The sequence below is a fragment of the Sus scrofa genome, chromosome 9 (genome assembly GCF_054392235.1).
Source record: "Sus scrofa isolate SSC_HxYL_T2T_F1_AM1 chromosome 9, Sscrofa_HxYL_maternal_Yorkshire_Landrace_v2.0, whole genome shotgun sequence".
Classification (NCBI taxonomy): domain Eukaryota; kingdom Metazoa; phylum Chordata; class Mammalia; order Artiodactyla; family Suidae; genus Sus; species Sus scrofa.
The window spans coordinates 117,923,636-117,941,097 of record NC_139391.1 but is presented as its reverse complement, the minus strand read 5'-3'; the positions used below and the strand labels follow the sequence as shown (position 1 = coordinate 117,941,097).

The following is a 17,462-nucleotide window of genomic DNA, read 5'->3' as shown; positions in this document are numbered from 1 at the left end:
GCACTACCACAGGTAGTATGACTTGCAAAGGGATACAGAGAAGAAGAAGAAGAAGTGTTATCATTGACTATGCAATTTCAGGATGTTCTATGATAAATGCATTATTCTTAACAAAAGTTCTCAAGATACAGTTTCCTCTTCCATCTGCAGTGTCTCCTCTCCACCATGCAGTAACTTGGAATAAAATAGTCCTTTTTTATATAAGGTCAGTGTCCTTCTGCAAAGGAGCACCACACCAACCATATCTGTAATTCTTTGCATTAATAAGAAATTCTATCTGGCAAGCAAGTCATCCAGCTGAGATTCTGAGTAAGCAGATAAACTTAACCCTTGTCCCAGGGCCTATAAAAGCATGTTTCTCCTCTGGCAGGGATGGATGAGGCTGCCACAGCCCCTAAGGCAGTAAGCTTTTTATATCCATAGCAGCATCTCCCGAGTCACTTCAAAGCACTGGGTATATCTATTTTCTCTTGTTGCACAGCACTATAAAAAAGATTGCTGGTCTCTAAGAAAAAGGAAAAACAGAGATGTGAATTTCTCTTTTGAAGACTTTTTCCAGAATGATCTAGGAAACAGCCTGCTGGTTCACTCGATGCCCAGAATTTTCTTTTTCTTCTTGCTTCCTTGTCTGATACTTAAGTTTGCACCAAATTTGTTCCAGAACCTGAACTTATAAGTAGTTACTTTGGCACTTGATAAACACAGTAATGCTGGTTATATACTAAAAAGCAAGAAGTGGTTTGTGTAAACATACTGATGTAGAGCTGAGTGTGTGTTTATGTGTGTGGCGTGTCGCTATCTAGAATTTCATAAAAAACTACCAATATGAGCTTACAACATTCCTTTTAGGTAGATAAGCACAGGAATGAAGGTAGAAAAACTTCTCATAAAAGTCTTACAATGCCTCAGTTACAGAGCTGATGGTGGAATTATGTGGTATTGCCTTCAGTAATTTAAGGAAGTTGGTAAGATTTTTTTTCTTGTCAAGTTCACAACAGTAATGGATATAAGACAATCTCTATGTATTCTCATTTTTTAGCTCTCAACTTTTGCAAATAACTTGGACTCATAAAAATCAGCCAGTCCCAGAAGTTGTAAAATACCAATTAATGAAGTGAAAAGAATAGTACAATATTAATTATACATAACACACACCTCCTTCCCTTGTCCCATAAAATGAAGAAAAAAAACTGCAGCTGTGTATACGACCAATAATAGTGGGTAATAATAGTGGGTATCTCCATGTATTGGCCAACACCAAAAAGTTTTCAATTATAATGGGACAAAATTTGGGGTAATATAAAAGGGCTTGTTAAAGTCAAAGCAGATTAGGAGTTCCCATCATGGCTCAGCAGAGACGAATCTGACTAGCACCCATGAGGATATGGGTTTGATCCTGGGTCTCATTCAGTGGGTTAAAGATCTGATGGTGCTGTGAGCTGTGGTGTAGGCTGCAGACATGGCTCAGGTCTCGCTGTGGCTGTGGCGTTAGGCCAGCAGCTGTAGCTCTGATTCGACTCCTAGCCTGGGAAGCTCCATATGCCATGAGTGCGGCCCTAAAAAAAAAAAAAAAAAAAAAAAAAAGTTAAAGCAAATTACTTAATAAATTTTACCAACATTTGACTAAAAAGAGCTATTCTATTCTAAAGAGGCAAGTCATAGCAACTGTGACAGTCTTAATTATTCTATGGTTACCTATATATCTGTTTCCTCTATTAGACTGAAGACTATCTGAGGTCATGGATTTGGTCACCAAATAATAGCACACTGACTTGGCATACAGGCACTATACACAAGTTTGTTAAACTGAGTGGCAGAAGATCCCCAGTAGCTTCCACAGCATATCTAAGGGGAGAAAGTCTGCCCTTGGACTCTGAAGTAAACTTTTGATTCATCTTGGGGAATACATTCCTTGGTGGGCACAAGGCATGCAGTGCCCCCTGCAGGATGGGGGGAACAGGAACACACCTTCCTTTTCTTTCTCCATCAAGGCAGAGGCAGACAGCGGTTACCGGGCTATCAAACTTGTCTGCTCTGGACTCTAGTCACTAAACATACAGGTCCCATTCTCACTGGTTCGCTGGGAATAAAGACATTGAAGACCTCCCCTAGGAAACATTTCAACATGCGAGGAGCACCCTGTTTAATTCAAGTTTCTGATATCAAGAGAAATCTTGTAAAATTAGAATATGGCCAAAAGAAATAATGTTAGGATGTTAACTAGACTTATAGTGGTCATCATTCCACAATTTATACAAATGTTGAATCATGTCGTACACCTGAAATTAATACTGTTGTGTGTCAATTACACCTAAATTAAAAAAAAAAACCACGTTTTCATTATTTAAAAAGAGGAAGTGAGAAACCCATGAACCTGGGCTATAACTTTGAACCAATTTAAGAAATTTCTAGAAAATATTGTCTAATTCTAACATCATGCTATTCCATGAAATTTACTGTAAGATCAAAATATTTTATAACATATACCTTATTTATTTTTTATAAAATAAATACATTAAATATACTAACACATGTATTAAATATATAAAAGAAATATAGCTATGTATAACTACATTATATACGTTTCTAAAACTAAGCAGAATTATATTAGATATAAAATATTTTATAAAATATATTGACAAAATTCAATTTTATATTCTATTTTTATATGATAAAATATATTCTATAAATATACAAATACTTTATATAAAACAAAATACAATATATTCTATAAAATATATTGGAAGATCACAAGAGCTAAGGTGCACAACAATACATAACTATTAATACCACCACTGCTGTATCATATTTTTATGAAGGACTTTATATGTGGCAGGCACTGCAGTAAGTATTTTGCCTCATAACTCGCTGGTACATGTAGATTATTACTACTCTGACTTTACAAATGAGAGAGCTGAGTCTTAAAGAACTTAAATAGCTTTCTGCAGTCATGCAACTAAAAGAATGTGAGCCTACCCTAAACATTTGAGCACCTAACTTCTAATTACAATGTGTTGGTGACTAATCCTTTGCATAATAAGCATATGCACTCTTACAATTACAGACAACAAAGAATGTAAAGAATCTGGACACATGTTCTGGGAGAATTAGTAGACGATGCTCCTAAGACGATTCTTTCACAGAGGTTATGTGCTGGCTGTGATTGGCCAGGACGTCCTTTGGAATCTGCTTTGATGTTATTGGAAATATATTTATTGATTGGAAAGGATTTATTTGAATAACTGAGATAAAGGGAAAGATTTAAAGCAGATATCCATTTAAGAGAGAGGATATAAATTGTAGTAAGAGAATGGAGTGAAGGGAGCAAACAGAAGGCTAATAAAATAGCCAGGGTGAGAAATAATAAAGGCGTGAATTAAAGAAGTAGCAGCGAGAATGGAAAGAACCAAGTGGGCACAGGAGATCTCTGTAGAATTGAAGGAACTGTGACCAACCAGTGAGGGATGGTACAAGGAGAGTAAAATATAAAGTTACTCTCCAGTTTCTGCCAGGTGGATGGATGGCAGCGCCATTGAGTGAGGCAGAAAATAAAGAAAGAGAAAATGAGATTTTGTAAGAAAGATGATGAATTTTGGTTTACACTGAAATGAGGTTCCTCTGGCCTTCCCGTTAGTGGTTGGAAATAAAACTCTGGAGTTCAGGATGTGAGGTATAAGTTAGAGTTAATGGCAGAGAATGATAACTGAAACCCAGAGAAACAAGGTAAAAGTCAAAGGCAGGTATGACAGAACATCAATATAAGAAGAGCCAGGGAGAAAATGAGGTGGTGATGGAGACCACAGGGGTTTGACAGGTCAGGAGGGAATGCAGAATCGACAGGGTTACTCCTTTTAAAATCAGTCCTGATAAAATTGCCTCTTTGATTGCGTCCTACCATCCCTGGGTCCCTTGAAAAACTTGGAAGGCGGAGAGGATCTGGCTGGTCACAGGGTTTAGATACCAACCAATTTCTAGCTCAGATTTTCAGGCAGGCGTCGTTTTCACGTACAGTTGCTGCCAACATGCCACAGAGACTCACACTGTGAAACTTTCTGAGGAAACACTTTAAAGTTGAGAACATCCACAAAAAATTACTTTGACTGAAGTACTTGCCATTTTATTCTATATTATTAGGAGTCACAGCACAGAGAGATGACAGAGATCTATAGTTACAGCACATTTGATACATAGAAAGTGTTTTCATCAAGTAAACTTTTTTCTTTTGAAATAACTCAAGATTTAGTAAAAAGTTGTGAAGATGGTTCAGGGAGTGTACCCTTTACCCAGTCCCCACTAATGTCAACATCTTATAAAAACATGGTACATTTGTCACAAATAAGACTGACACCGGGGTACCACTATTAACTAAATGACGTTATTCACATTTCACCAGTTTTTCCACTTCAGGATACAAGTAAGAATGTGACACTGCATTTAGTTCTCATGTCTCTTTCATCTCCTCTGAGCTGTGACCATTTCTCAATCTTGCCTTGTCTTTCATCACATTAAAAAATAGTATTCAGGTATTTTGTAGAATGATCTTCAATTTGGCTTCCTCTAATTTTTTTCAAAGATTAAACTGAGATTATATGTTTTAGGAAGAACATCTCAAGTGCCTTTCTCACTCTGTACCTAGAGACAGGGGCATGTGCTATTAACATGAATTATCACTGATGATGCTAATTTTGATTCCTTGATTAGAGTGGTATCTGCTAGGCTACTCTAGTGTAAAGTTAGTATTTATTCCTTTCCAGAATACATTTTTACATGTACAACAAATTTATTATATTTTGCTTTAGATGAGATTGGAATCTTGCCATAGATATCAGCTTATCAGAGCAGACCACACTGAAGACACCATAGTACTTTGGAAGTTACTTCTTAGAGTATTAACATAGTTCTTTCTGTAACCTGAGAGATTAAATCTTATTATACCGATAAGTAATCAGCCCAATCAGATACAGTCTTATATTTGATTTTCAAAGCAGCAATGGATATTTAGTATGGTCGTAAAAAGTCATGGGTCCATTACGAAACGATCGTGTCCACTACTGAGGATTAGTAGATAGAAAGAGTCTAAAAACTCTCCAAGATCTTCAGGTAGGTCTGACCCAAACGCCTTTCAAATGACTACTTCTGCCCTGGGTTCCTTAAGAATGGAGCCTCCATCTCCCCACAGCTCTCTTGGTCTCCTGAAAGTTAGCCCCACTGGCCTTTGAAGCCCAAAATCCTGGGGGCTCAGGTTCCTGACACAGGACCCCCAGGCTGGAGGACCCTGATGTGGGCTCATAACCCTTGCTCCTTGGGAAGAACCTCTGCAGTTGTGATTATTCTCCTGTTTGTGGGTCACCCACCTAGGGGATGAGTCCTGACTCTGTCATGACTCTGCCCCTCCTACTCATCTCATTGTGCTTCCTTCTTTACAGCTTTAGTTGTTTAAGATCTTTTCTGGTAGGTGCCAATCTTTTTCATTGATAGTTGTTCTAAGAATAGTTGGGATTTGGATGTGCTTCTGAGAGGAGGTGAACTTAAGGTCTTTCTACTCTGCCCTCTTGGGTTAATGGTCAATCTTACAGCCTTAACACGGAATTTTATTTGCAGTCATTAATAATTGTGTATGTGTGTGAATTTAGGCATTCACTCTTATTTACATAATACTTATTCTGCATCTTGCACCATTTGATTAAAAAATTGCTTACAAAAATAATGTGGTATAAATGGGCTAAAACATATTGAGGTTTTAGCAAACAAAACTAGTATGAGTTTAAATCTACCGATATATAATTTGAAATTAATAGCAACTTTTCTGCCCAAATTTTGTCCAATATAAAAATCTGTTTAGGAGTTCCTGTTGTGGCTCAGCAGTAACGAATGTGACTAATATCCATGAGGTCGTAGGTTCGATCCCTGGCCTTGCTCAGTGGGTTGCCATGAGCTACGGTGTAGGTCTCAGACATGGCTCAGATCCCGCGGGCTCAGATCCCGCGGGCTCAGATCCCGTAGGTTCGATCCCTGGCCTTGCTCAGTGGATTGCCATGAGCTACGGTGTAGGTCTCAGACATGGCTCAGATCCCGCGGGCTGTAGCTGTGACATAGACTGGCAGCTACAGCTCTGATTCGACCCCTAGCCTGGGAACATCTATATGCCATGAGTAAGGCCCTTAAAAAAAAAAAATCTGTTTAAAATATCAGAAACTTATGTAACTGAGGCTATCGCCATATAATAATAGGAAATAGCCTAATCTGTATTTTAGGAGACCTATTATTCTTAGGGCCTTATAATCTAGACTTTTGGCTTCAACCTAAACAATGTACATCTTACATTTTTTTGAAACTCAGAGCAATAGCTCTTAATGTTCTCCACTGAATTCCAGGGTTTAGATCTCAAATGTATATAACAGCATCAGAAAATCTATGTGTTCTTCGAAGAGTCAGTCATATTAGATGGCATCCTGATAATGTATTATTCATGACTCAGTTACAGAAAAACAATGTGGCAACATAAAAGCAAAGCATTAAAGTCACCTATCAGAGAACCCTTTTGCAGAAGAATAAGAATGGAGGATGAGCAGGTTTAAAATAGATAAATAAATAATACATGAGATAATTCTGAGAAATCTTTTCTTTTACAATTAATCTCATGTTCTAGATAGTAAACTCCTTTAGGATAAGGACAGACCTTAATCCAAATTCTATAAAGTTCTAGTATGCTATACAGTATGGTTCCTTAACATATTAAATACTGCTTTAATTCATTTAAATTGTAATTAATAGTTAAAGTATATGCCAATAAGATCTCATGATGAAATATGGAGGCTTTGATTACCAATTCATATTGGTAACTTAGCAAGTGGGAAACCAGAAATGCATAAAAATTTTTAGGAGTTATTAGGTAGAGAAGTATAAAGGATTTTCTGATAGAATTTATGTGTATTTTTAGGAAGAAAATTTTAAAAGCCCTAATATGAATTCACTGGGGGGGTAGAAAATATGTGGAAGGGACCTTTTTATGATTTTCCCTTCTACTCTCTCTACTACTACTTTTCTATTGCTATTATATTACATCAAAGACTGTGCTATGCTCCCAACATAAAGTCAGGTAGAAGCTCACAAATATTCCACTTCATCAGATTTAACAATCAAACCACCTGTCTGAGTCTGAATGATAGATAGCTACCTCGGATGGTTTTCATTGCGGTAAGTAGCCTTCGGTTGATCTAACCATGCCTCTTATAACACCAAAGTAATCACACCATTCTCTGTCTAAAAGTTCTTTAGGAGTTCCCATTGTTGCTTAGAGGTAATGGACCCAACTAGTATCTATGAGGACGTGGGTTTGATCCCTGGCCTTGCTCAATGGGTTAAGGATCCAGCACTAATGTGAGCTGTCGAATAGGTCACAGACATGGCTCAGATCTCACTTTGCCGTGGCTGTAATGTAGGCTGGCAGCTATAGCTCTGATTGGACCCCTAGCCTGGGAACTTCCATATGCCATGGGTAAGGCCCTGAAAAGACATTAAAAAAAAAAAAAAAAAAAAAAAAGCTCTTTAAACCATCTATTGTTAGGTTCACTGAGGTATTAGCCATTCTCTCTGTGCACCACGGTACTAGTCCAACATCTTCTCCCCTTTGCCATCTCAGTCCTATTTGTTCCTTGCTCCCCACCTCATCAAAAAAAGCCTCTCCCATCACTGTGTCATGTCCTGCTCTCCTCTGTGTTCCCCACAGTGGCTGACTCAGGCCCAATGTTCCCCAAGCATCTCTTATGGGCAAAGTGTTGCTGTTCAATCATGAATAAGAAGGACCTAATCCCAGTTTTTGGGGCTGCACAGTCAACCTGTGAAAAAACCTCAAGCAAAAAATTAGAAATAACACAATTATAAAAAGTGTTCAGAGTATCTTAAAGGAGGAAAGAGAGAGGCAGAGCCTAGCCCAGAGCCATGGGGGAGGAAGGTCCTTTTTGAGGATGTCAGCCATGCTCTGCCATGGTGGTCTAGGCCAAGGAAAATATAACACATATTCAAAAAATTCTAGGCAGAGGGGGCAACGTGCAAAAACACCTTGAGGCAAAGGGTAGGAGAGAATCTGGCATATTTTAGGAATGAGAACAAAATGGGGCACAAGTTGAGGTTGGAGAATGTGCTAGACCCAAAGCATGCCAAGCATGGAGTTGCCCCGCTCCCATTCTCCCCAGAAAGACCTCCTCAGTGGCCTGTAAGGATGGCAGCTATCACAGACCAGGGGCAACCCCCTCATCACACAGCAGAGCATGCCACCATGCCACACTCTTCCTGTCAGCCTCTGGCCTCTGACTAGGCAATGGGGGAGCAGGAGGGTCTGGCTCTTTCTGCCCCATGCAGGAGTCCTTTAATAGGTACTATGGGACTTCAAGGCCTCTCCAAGGAGATTGAACTCAAAGCCTCTGTTACCAGATGCTTATCATCGTCTGCCCATCTCATTATAATGACCCTCCCCCACCCTGAGCAACCTGGCCTACTCCTCCTGCCCCCTCCTAGGAAAGGTATGTGACTCACTTCTCACCCCATCCATCTAGCGCCCTTATCTATTCCCAACTAACCAGCAAGTGTATGTAAGACCGCTCTTGCCTCAACCAATCAGCAGGTTAGTGGATAGTGGATATATCACAAGACCTCTCCTGTCTCCCTGAGCTATAAAAACATACACAACCATGCACTCAAGGTTGGCTCTCCCTGATCAGCAGGAAGTCTGCTTGCTGTGTCAAGAGTGTTTCTTGCCTCAATAAACTTGTCTTCTCTTCAACTTGTTCTAAGTGTGGAAAAAGCTTTTTCCAACCCATACCCATGCCCACAGACCAGGACAGGTACTCTTGCTTCAGACCTCCCTACTGGACAGGCAAAGATTCTGTCCAGCTTGTTTCACATATCACATACACCTAATCACCCTCTTCTCCCCCATTTTGAGGCTCTCTCTGGATTTTAGTCTTGTTGAGTTTGAGGTATGATTATCTGTCATGAGATTCAATGAGTGAATACTGTGTTACAGATACTATCAATGAGATACGATGAATGAAACTCACATAACTTCAAATTTCATTCCCAGGTTTGAACATTTTCAGTGGAAATACTAGGAAAATTGAAGCAGTCATGAAGATTTACAATTTTTTTTTCCTAACAAACTCAACATCAGCTATGTCTGGATGAAGCAGATAATTCAATAGGTTGTTTTCCATTTTTGTTAAACAAATAAATATATAAATACAATAACTGATTGCTGGAAACAGCACATTTGGGAAAGTTTAAGCTACAACAGAGATAAGAAATGTTCACTCCATTACTATTGTTGAATTTTCCCAGTGAGTTTTCTAATTTTGATAGTTAACAAGGCTCTTCTTCAAAGAGAGAAAAGGATCTACTGCCTCAAGTTAATAAATATACGCTAGAATAAATTGTTCATGAACTTCTACCAGGAAAGAAGTTAGGGTTGCTTCTTCAATGCCTGTGCCATCCTGCCACGTGTATTACCCGTGACCGTATGATCATGTGAATGGACCCCATTCCCTGCTCCCATCCAAGATAATCAGGTTATTCTCAAAGAGTTTGCAATGCTTTGCCAAAACCAATGGAGAGATCTCAGGACTTAAGTCTCATGATACTAGGAAGTGATTCCCTTGCCTGTTAATCCCTCTTGATGGGAAGGCATAAAAAAGTTGCTTCAGACATCCACTGGAGACAGTCCAGGAAACCAGACTGAAGATAAAGTCTACATAGCAGAGCCACGACAAAGAAAGAGGCAAGATAGGAGATCTGCCTGAGCTATTTCACTGGATTACTGAGCAAAGGGTAAAACAAACCTCCTGTTACTTGTCCTGTGAAAACCCCTATAACGGGCAAAGGTGTTTGCCTACTTCTCTTAGTTTGAAATGACACATTTCATCTTGTGCCTAGGCTTACCTTCCTGCCCTTCCCAGGAAAACAATGGTCAATTGTCATTCAATGCTTCAGGTTTAATTCTGTTGATCTTCACTAAACAGATTTTCAAAAGTTTACATACTATTTCAATAAGTATCAAAAATATTATTACATAGAGTAAATTACAAATGTGTGCCTTAGCTAACTGATGTGATTAAACACTTGGATGCTAGGTGAAAATCATTAACACCTTATAGAGTACAGACTTGCAAAGCAGCAGATTCTTCTTTGATTTTAAAAAAAAAGTTGATACTATTTTATTTGTTGACTAAGAGTTTGCAATGATGGCCAAATCTAGGTCACATTTGTTTGTCCTGTCTACAGGCTATACACACACACACATAAAATACATGCATATATGCACACACACACACACACACCCTACCTCTGCATAACAACAACCAACCTGAGATGGAAAGCAGCTATTCCCTGAGAATTAGCTGAAAGTTTTGACTGCTTTTTAGAAAGTCCCCTTCATTCCTTTGGGGACTGCACCACTATAAAGTACCAGAATCTGTGACCTCTGATTTAAATGCACACATTAATGTTTGGGCAACTACATACAGATTTATTCAATACACTGAAAAAACCTGACAAGGGAATCCAACTAATCAGCATGAAAGCAAGTAAAGATTTCAGATGAGTAAAAGCAGGGTATTTCACATCTTTGGTATAAGACCCTTAACCACCAAATAGGTGCCTATTTTACCTGTAGGTCTTTTTCTTCTAGCTTCTTTTGGAGCACTTCAAGGCACTTGGTAAAGTCAGTATGGTCTTGATCAGGAGTTGAAATAAATTCACATCCCTGTGTTAAATAAGATAAAAAGCTGGAATAAGTAATGATGTCAGGCTATGAACAAGATCAAGAGCTATAAAGAGAATGAATCAGTAGACATATCCTGTTAGGCCTGTATTATACCTTGATCATTAGAATCATTATCATTATATTTTTTTAATTTCACATAACAGGACACCTCAGGAAAGATGTTAGACTATCATAATAATGATCTGATTATGACAATCATTTTACCCCAAAAAGTGCAGATTAGACTACATTAATGGTCTTTTAAAAAATCACTGCTGTGATGACATTCAAGATTAAGGACTCAGGCACAACTATAATAAAATCAATTCACAGTGAAATTACCTGAAATTAAAATGAAACTATTTCTAAAAGACTTTGAATGTCTTTGAGCAGACCTCCTAAATTTATTTACACAAATGGAAAAACTAATATTGTGCTAATGATAAACTACATTTTAAGTACAATCAAGTTAGCTGTCTTATAAAATCCCTTTATAGCAATCTTTTTTGGTTCCCCATGTAAAAAGAAGCAGGAAGAGTTATGCATGTATAAATATGTCTTTTTGGATTATCTTTTGGACATAATCAAGTGAATTTATCAATTCTTAGACTCTTCTACAACAGATAAGCTGTACAACCTACTGAAAAACACTGAAATATATTTGTAAGCATAATGCTACAAAAATGCCAGCTTGTTGGCACTAGCGAACTGAGATGGCTCCAGGAACAATATTTTTAAAATGACACCTTTTCCTCCAATGTCTTACAGAAGCAAAGGTATGAAAAACCAGAGGATGATGGTACTTCAGACTTCTTAATTCAGGAATAAAACAATGCGAGGTCTCTGACAAACAGCTGAGTAAGGCAAAGTTAACTATAATCTAGTATATAAAGTTGCCATTCAAAGAGTTTTCAAGGATACAAAACACCCATACTGCCTCTTAAATTATTTCAAGAACCATTCTCGGTAGATTTAAAGGTTCTTCTTTAACTTCAAGGCCTCTTTAAATGTGTCACACTCAACCTGTGCTTCATTCATTTATGACTGTCCTACAATATAGTGACCAATGAAAAAATTAAGTTCTTATCATTCAGAAATATGTGATGCCCTAAAAGATATATGTCATCTTTACAAGATCATTGACATACACTTTCCTGACCCTAAAAGAACACTGAAATTTACTACTATGCCCAAGCAAGGAAATAAAGAAGTTGATTCATCTTAGGCTAACACTCCTCAGAAAGAAGATACAAGAATATGCCAGAGCATACAGGGACATTATCAGGACTGAGGACATTATATTGTTACCAAACCAAAAAACACTATACTGAAAGTTCCCTGAGGACAGGAATTATGTTTTACTCATTCCTGTTTCCAGTGCCCAGCCACACAGTCTGCTACATGGTAAATGTTCAAGAAATAATATTCCTGAGGAATAAAAATGTATGCTGGCAAAGGGATAGGACAGTGTAGCATCTTATTGCTAAATATAGCATATACTACTAAGAGAAATTATCTCCCTCTTTTAAGTACTGATAGTAGAAACAGCTACTCCAACAAAAAGAAATAATTACAAGGGCAAAGAGAAATAGCAATGCAAGATGACTAATACATCATCACCTCCTTCACAGTTTTTTTTTTTTTAAAAGAATAAACACAGATCCATAGGAGAAATTATAGCTAAAGAGAATCCAAGAAATAATCTATCTAATCCACTATAATATTTATAGATTAAGAAAGTAAAAAAGGTTTAATTGACTTGATAACAACTGGAGGGTTAAATTGTAATAAGCAACAAGTTACATCTAGAAATCCAATTTCTTTACTCCCACAAAGTAGGAACAAATTTGGAGATATCTGATAGAACAAAGTCATATAACATTATAACAGCTCTAAGGCTGGCTCCGGAGAATGACATTACCAAAAATTAAAAAAAAAAAAAAATGGAACTTGAACTATAAGCAAGGCTTCTTGAATAATATCTTACTTCACTTCATCAATTTAAGGTGGACACACAGAAAAAGCTTAAATCAGGATATGGAGACAGAGTACCAGCACTGAAAAATTCAGGCAGCATCTAAACCAAGAACTAGAAAGTCTAACTGAGGCATTTATCAGCCATCCACAGCTTCTTAGAATTTTCACCAGTTTAAATGATCCTAATCTCATCACAGACTGAGAATGAATTCACTGGGAATAGAAACAGTTCCAACGGCCTTCGCAGGGCAGTTTTCAACACCTAGAAAGGAAACCTGCAAAAAAAAAAAAGTATTGACCAAAGTGCAATACTGCAACAGAACTTTGGCCAAGTGCAACAGACCTTTGGTGAAGTAAAGATGTTTTCTCACGGTTTTCTAGGTCCCATGGTAACATAATAAGAGCTAGAAAAGGATAAATATAAAACTAAAGATGAGAGACTATCAAAGCTCCTGCAAACAAGGAAAAATGTAGAAATGCTATGCTTATATCTATTTATAGTTATTGATAATATAGAATAAGATTCAATTTCCTAGACTTACAAACACTGGGAACAGTGAAGAATTTTACTGGACTTGATGTTTAAAAAAAACCAAATGAACCTTCACATTTACTATCTAAGGACCCAGAAGATTTAAAGATATGAGATGTGGCCAATTTATTTACTTATTTTCTTTTTATGGCTGCACCTGCAGCATATGGAAGTTCCCGAGCTGGGGGTCAAACTGGAGCTTCAGCTGCCAGCCTTGGCCACAGTCACAGCAACACTGGATCTGAGCCCCATCTATGACCTGCACCACAGCTTGCAGCAACACCAGATCCTTAACCCACTGAATGAGGCCAGGGATCAAACCCGTATCCTCACAGAGACATCAGGTCCTAAACCCACTGAGCCGCAATAGGAACTTGAGATTTGTCCAATTTAAAAAATATCACTTTCTAAGAAACAGTTTCCAATATTAGCTTCCTAATAGATACATGTATATAAACTACAAAATCCCATTATGACTTTGGGGCTAAGATACATTTTCCAACATAGAGCCAACTGCAATACACTGCAGCAAGAGATACCTACCCAGAAAAAAAATTTAAAAATCAATGATTATATTAGCTTCTCCTCAGTAAAGGTGTAAATGAAGAACAAAATCTTACAATGTTAAGAATTGTACCACAATAGAAAATATGTAAGAGTAAACTGAAGTAATTCACAATGATCAAGGATATATTACGAATTCATATTAAAATGATAGATGCCCTAAGGCCTAGGAAAACAAAATTTTAAAGCAAGCATTAAAGGTGCAGAGAGATGTAGAAAGTTACCAATAAGTAAATTAATCCTAGTTTAACTTGATACTTTATTAGATCTGAAGAGTCTGAAGACTGAAAAGAAGCAAATCAACCTAAAAAAGATAGCAGCAGTATTTTACATATGACACAATGTACTTATGGAGCAAATTAACCAAAGTCCACCGAATCTCATTCCCTGGAAACTGACTTCCGCATTTCAGTTACTAGGACAATTCCAACACTTAACAAGCAATCAATACAAGTTTAAAGGAAAGAAGTTCCCTCATGGCCCAGTGGTTAAGGATCCAGCATTGTTACTGCTGTGACACTGTTGTGGTGCGGGTTTGATCCCTGGCCCGGGAAGTTCCACAGGTCGTAGACATGCCCCCACCACCTGCCCAAAAAAGTAAGTTTGATGGATAGACAGATAAATGATGAAAAGATTTAAAACCATTTATCTCCTTAGGAGACTAAAAGCAACATCCATGTTATATTTTCAGGTGTTATGCTCTCTGCTGCCATTAGGAAATTAGATAATTTTGTTTTAGGGCATGATCAATACAGCTTCTTAAAAGGGTGACAAATATTAATACTTCATATGCAATTACATAAATTAAAATGCAACAATACATTAATAAAGTTAGCATCCAATCAGGTAAAGTGAAATACAAATGCAACAGTATAAAGTACTACATAAATTACAGTGTTTTTGAATGACTCATAATTTTTTTCATAATAGAAAGACAAATGTTAAGGAAACAATCTGATACCAGAAACTTTATAAAAATTTAGCAATAAACAGTTTTCAGAACACGCTCTGGAATGGAAATAGTTCTAGTTAATTTTCAATACTGCCAGCATCTAAAACTATGCAAACACAAAAATACAGCTTGCAATATATTATCCTAATAACAATAAAAGCACCAGACACCTAAAACAGGATGGGTTTAGAGTTCCTGTCGTGGCTCAGCAGAAACAAACCCAACTATTATTCATGAGGATATGGGTTCAATCCCTGGCCTTGCTCAGTGGGTTAAGGAGTTGCCATGAGATGTGGTGTAGGTTGCAGATACAGTGGGATCCCACATTTCTGTGGGTGTGATGTAGGCCAGCAGATTTAGCTCCATTTCAACCCCTAGCCTGGGAACTTCCATATGCCGTGGGTGTGGCCCTTAAATGCAAAAGAAAAAAAAAAAAAAAAAAAAAAAGACAGGTTTAGGTTCAGTGTGGTATACTAACACATATTGTAAAAAGAAAAAAGGCTCAAATAAGGATTATGGTAAATGCTTAGATTAACCAAATGATTTTACAAATGATTTTATTAAAATCACTACTACCTTATGAGTATCTAAATATTTTATCATTTAACAAATGATGGTGAGTTCCTATTGTGGCGCAGTGGAAACGAATCCGACTGGTAGCCATGAGGTTGGGGGTTTGATCTCGGGCCTCACTCAGTGGATTAAGAATCTGGCACTGCCGTGAGCTGTACTATAGGTTGCAGACACAGCTTGGATCCTGTGTTACTGTGGCTGTGGTATAGGCCAGCAGCTGTAACTCCGATTCAATCCCTAGCCTGGGAACCTCCAAATGCAAAACAAACAAACAAACCAAAAAAACCCACAAATGATTGTATTATTATGTAATTTATTAATCTAACTTACTACTTAAAAATCAAAATAACCTTTAAACTGTAAGCTCCATGAAGGTACTCACTACATCCCTTTGTTCACTTCTGCATTCACAGTACAAGAACCCATCTCAGGTACGTGGCAAGTAGGAAGCACTCAATAATGAATAAAGTCACTTATAAGAGCCTGAGATAAATTATCGTTCTAGACCAAGGATTAGCACAGTTCTTCTATAAGAGGTCAAATGTTACTCTTTCATATACTGCAAGCCATAAGGCCTCTGTCTCAACTACTCAGCTCTGTCCTAGCATCATGAAAGCATCTAGGAACAAAAAAATAATACATAAATGGGAATGGCTATGTTCCAATAAAACTAAAATCTGAATTTCACATAATTTTCATGTGTCATGAAATGGTCTTCCTCTTTTCATTTTTTCTCACCATTTGATACTACGAAAACCATTCTTAGGTTACCAGCTCTACAAAAGCAGACTGCAGACCAGATTTGACTTATGGGTTGAGTTCATCAACCAATCTTATTCTAGGCCCACAAATGGTGATTTTTAACCACCAAACTCTATACATGTACAAGGAACTTAATATGAGGGAAATTTTTCAGGCCTTGAAAAAAATCTGCCTGAGCCTCACAGCCCTCATCTGTCATGGAACTAATATGTAAACTAAATCTGCTGTCCAGATGTCCGGTGACAGTGCCCAGAAAGTACTGGGCACAGCGATAAACCCAGAGAAACACTCAACTCAGCACTTCCAAAGAATTTCTAGAAGCATCAGATGCTATAGTCACAGTGCTTCACATCAAAGATGACCAGAGTAAGCAAATACTGAACCTTGTGCAAAGGCTTATAAAAATATTTTTGAATTTACTGACAACTTGTAAGAAATTATTAAAAGACAATGAGTGTCAATAATCAACCCAATTTTAAAAAATCAATACAAAAGCCATTAGGCTGCCATTCTAGATTATTTAATTTACCATTTGCCAATACCTTAACTAATGTAGGTTAATGAGTTTTTACATTTAACACACATAACACCAATCAGGTTATACCATGCTGACACCTTTAAAATCCCCTAATAGGAAAGGAAACAAATCCTTTGGAAAAAACTATAAAACATACCAATTGTTATTTCATGCACTATATCTAGAGAGAGACTTGGCCTCATTAAAACAAGAAGCAAATCTAATGAAGGCACCCCCAAATTTGCTATTAGCTTATTCATTTTAAGTGAAGTCACTAGTGCTCATCTAACGAAGGCATTCCCAAATTTGCTATTAGCTTATTTATTTTAGGTGAAGTCACTAGTGCCCATCTATTTAGGACAAGAAAGGACTTGGGCAAATTATTCTGCAAAAATTTTATAGGACTCTAAGACAACTACTGTAACTTTATAGACTGCATTTATAAGATTACGAATTCATAAGTGTTATTCCCTCCTACGTACTATTCATTACAATTTTGAAAATTTATTTGGAGTGATGGGCATATAGCCTCTCACCCAGCATAATTAAATAAAATATGCATGTAGAGTTACAAAATCTAAACTGCTTTTCATAAATTAAGATTTTTTTCTAATATATAATTCTCTGAAAAATCAGATAACCTCAGAAGTATCTTAAAATTAGAATCTTAAAATTGTGATCTATTGATAATAAACAGCCTTCCTCACTAAATCAATAATAACTAGGGAGTTCCCACTGTGGCTCAGAGGTAATGAACCCGACTAGTAACTTTGAGGAGACAGGTTTGATGCCTAGCCTCGCTCAGTGTGTTAAGGATCTGGCATTGCTG

At 37.4% G+C, this 17,462-nt stretch overlaps 1 protein-coding gene across 14 annotated transcripts in view; it reads right to left on the bottom strand.

Moving 5' to 3' along the window:
* Positions 1-17,462, bottom strand: part of TPK1 (thiamin pyrophosphokinase 1) — a 372,261-nt gene that overhangs the window by 163,768 nt on the left and 191,031 nt on the right. For all 14 annotated transcript variants that reach the window (XM_084977546.1, XM_084977549.1, XM_084977540.1 and 11 more), the window contains one exon: positions 10,661-10,756. Coding sequence is in view for 9 of the 14 variants with exons in the window: in XM_084977540.1 (XP_084833666.1) it covers positions 10,661-10,756 (96 nt within the window). In the remaining 5 variants the exon portion in view is untranslated. The remainder of the gene's footprint in view (positions 1-10,660; positions 10,757-17,462) is intronic.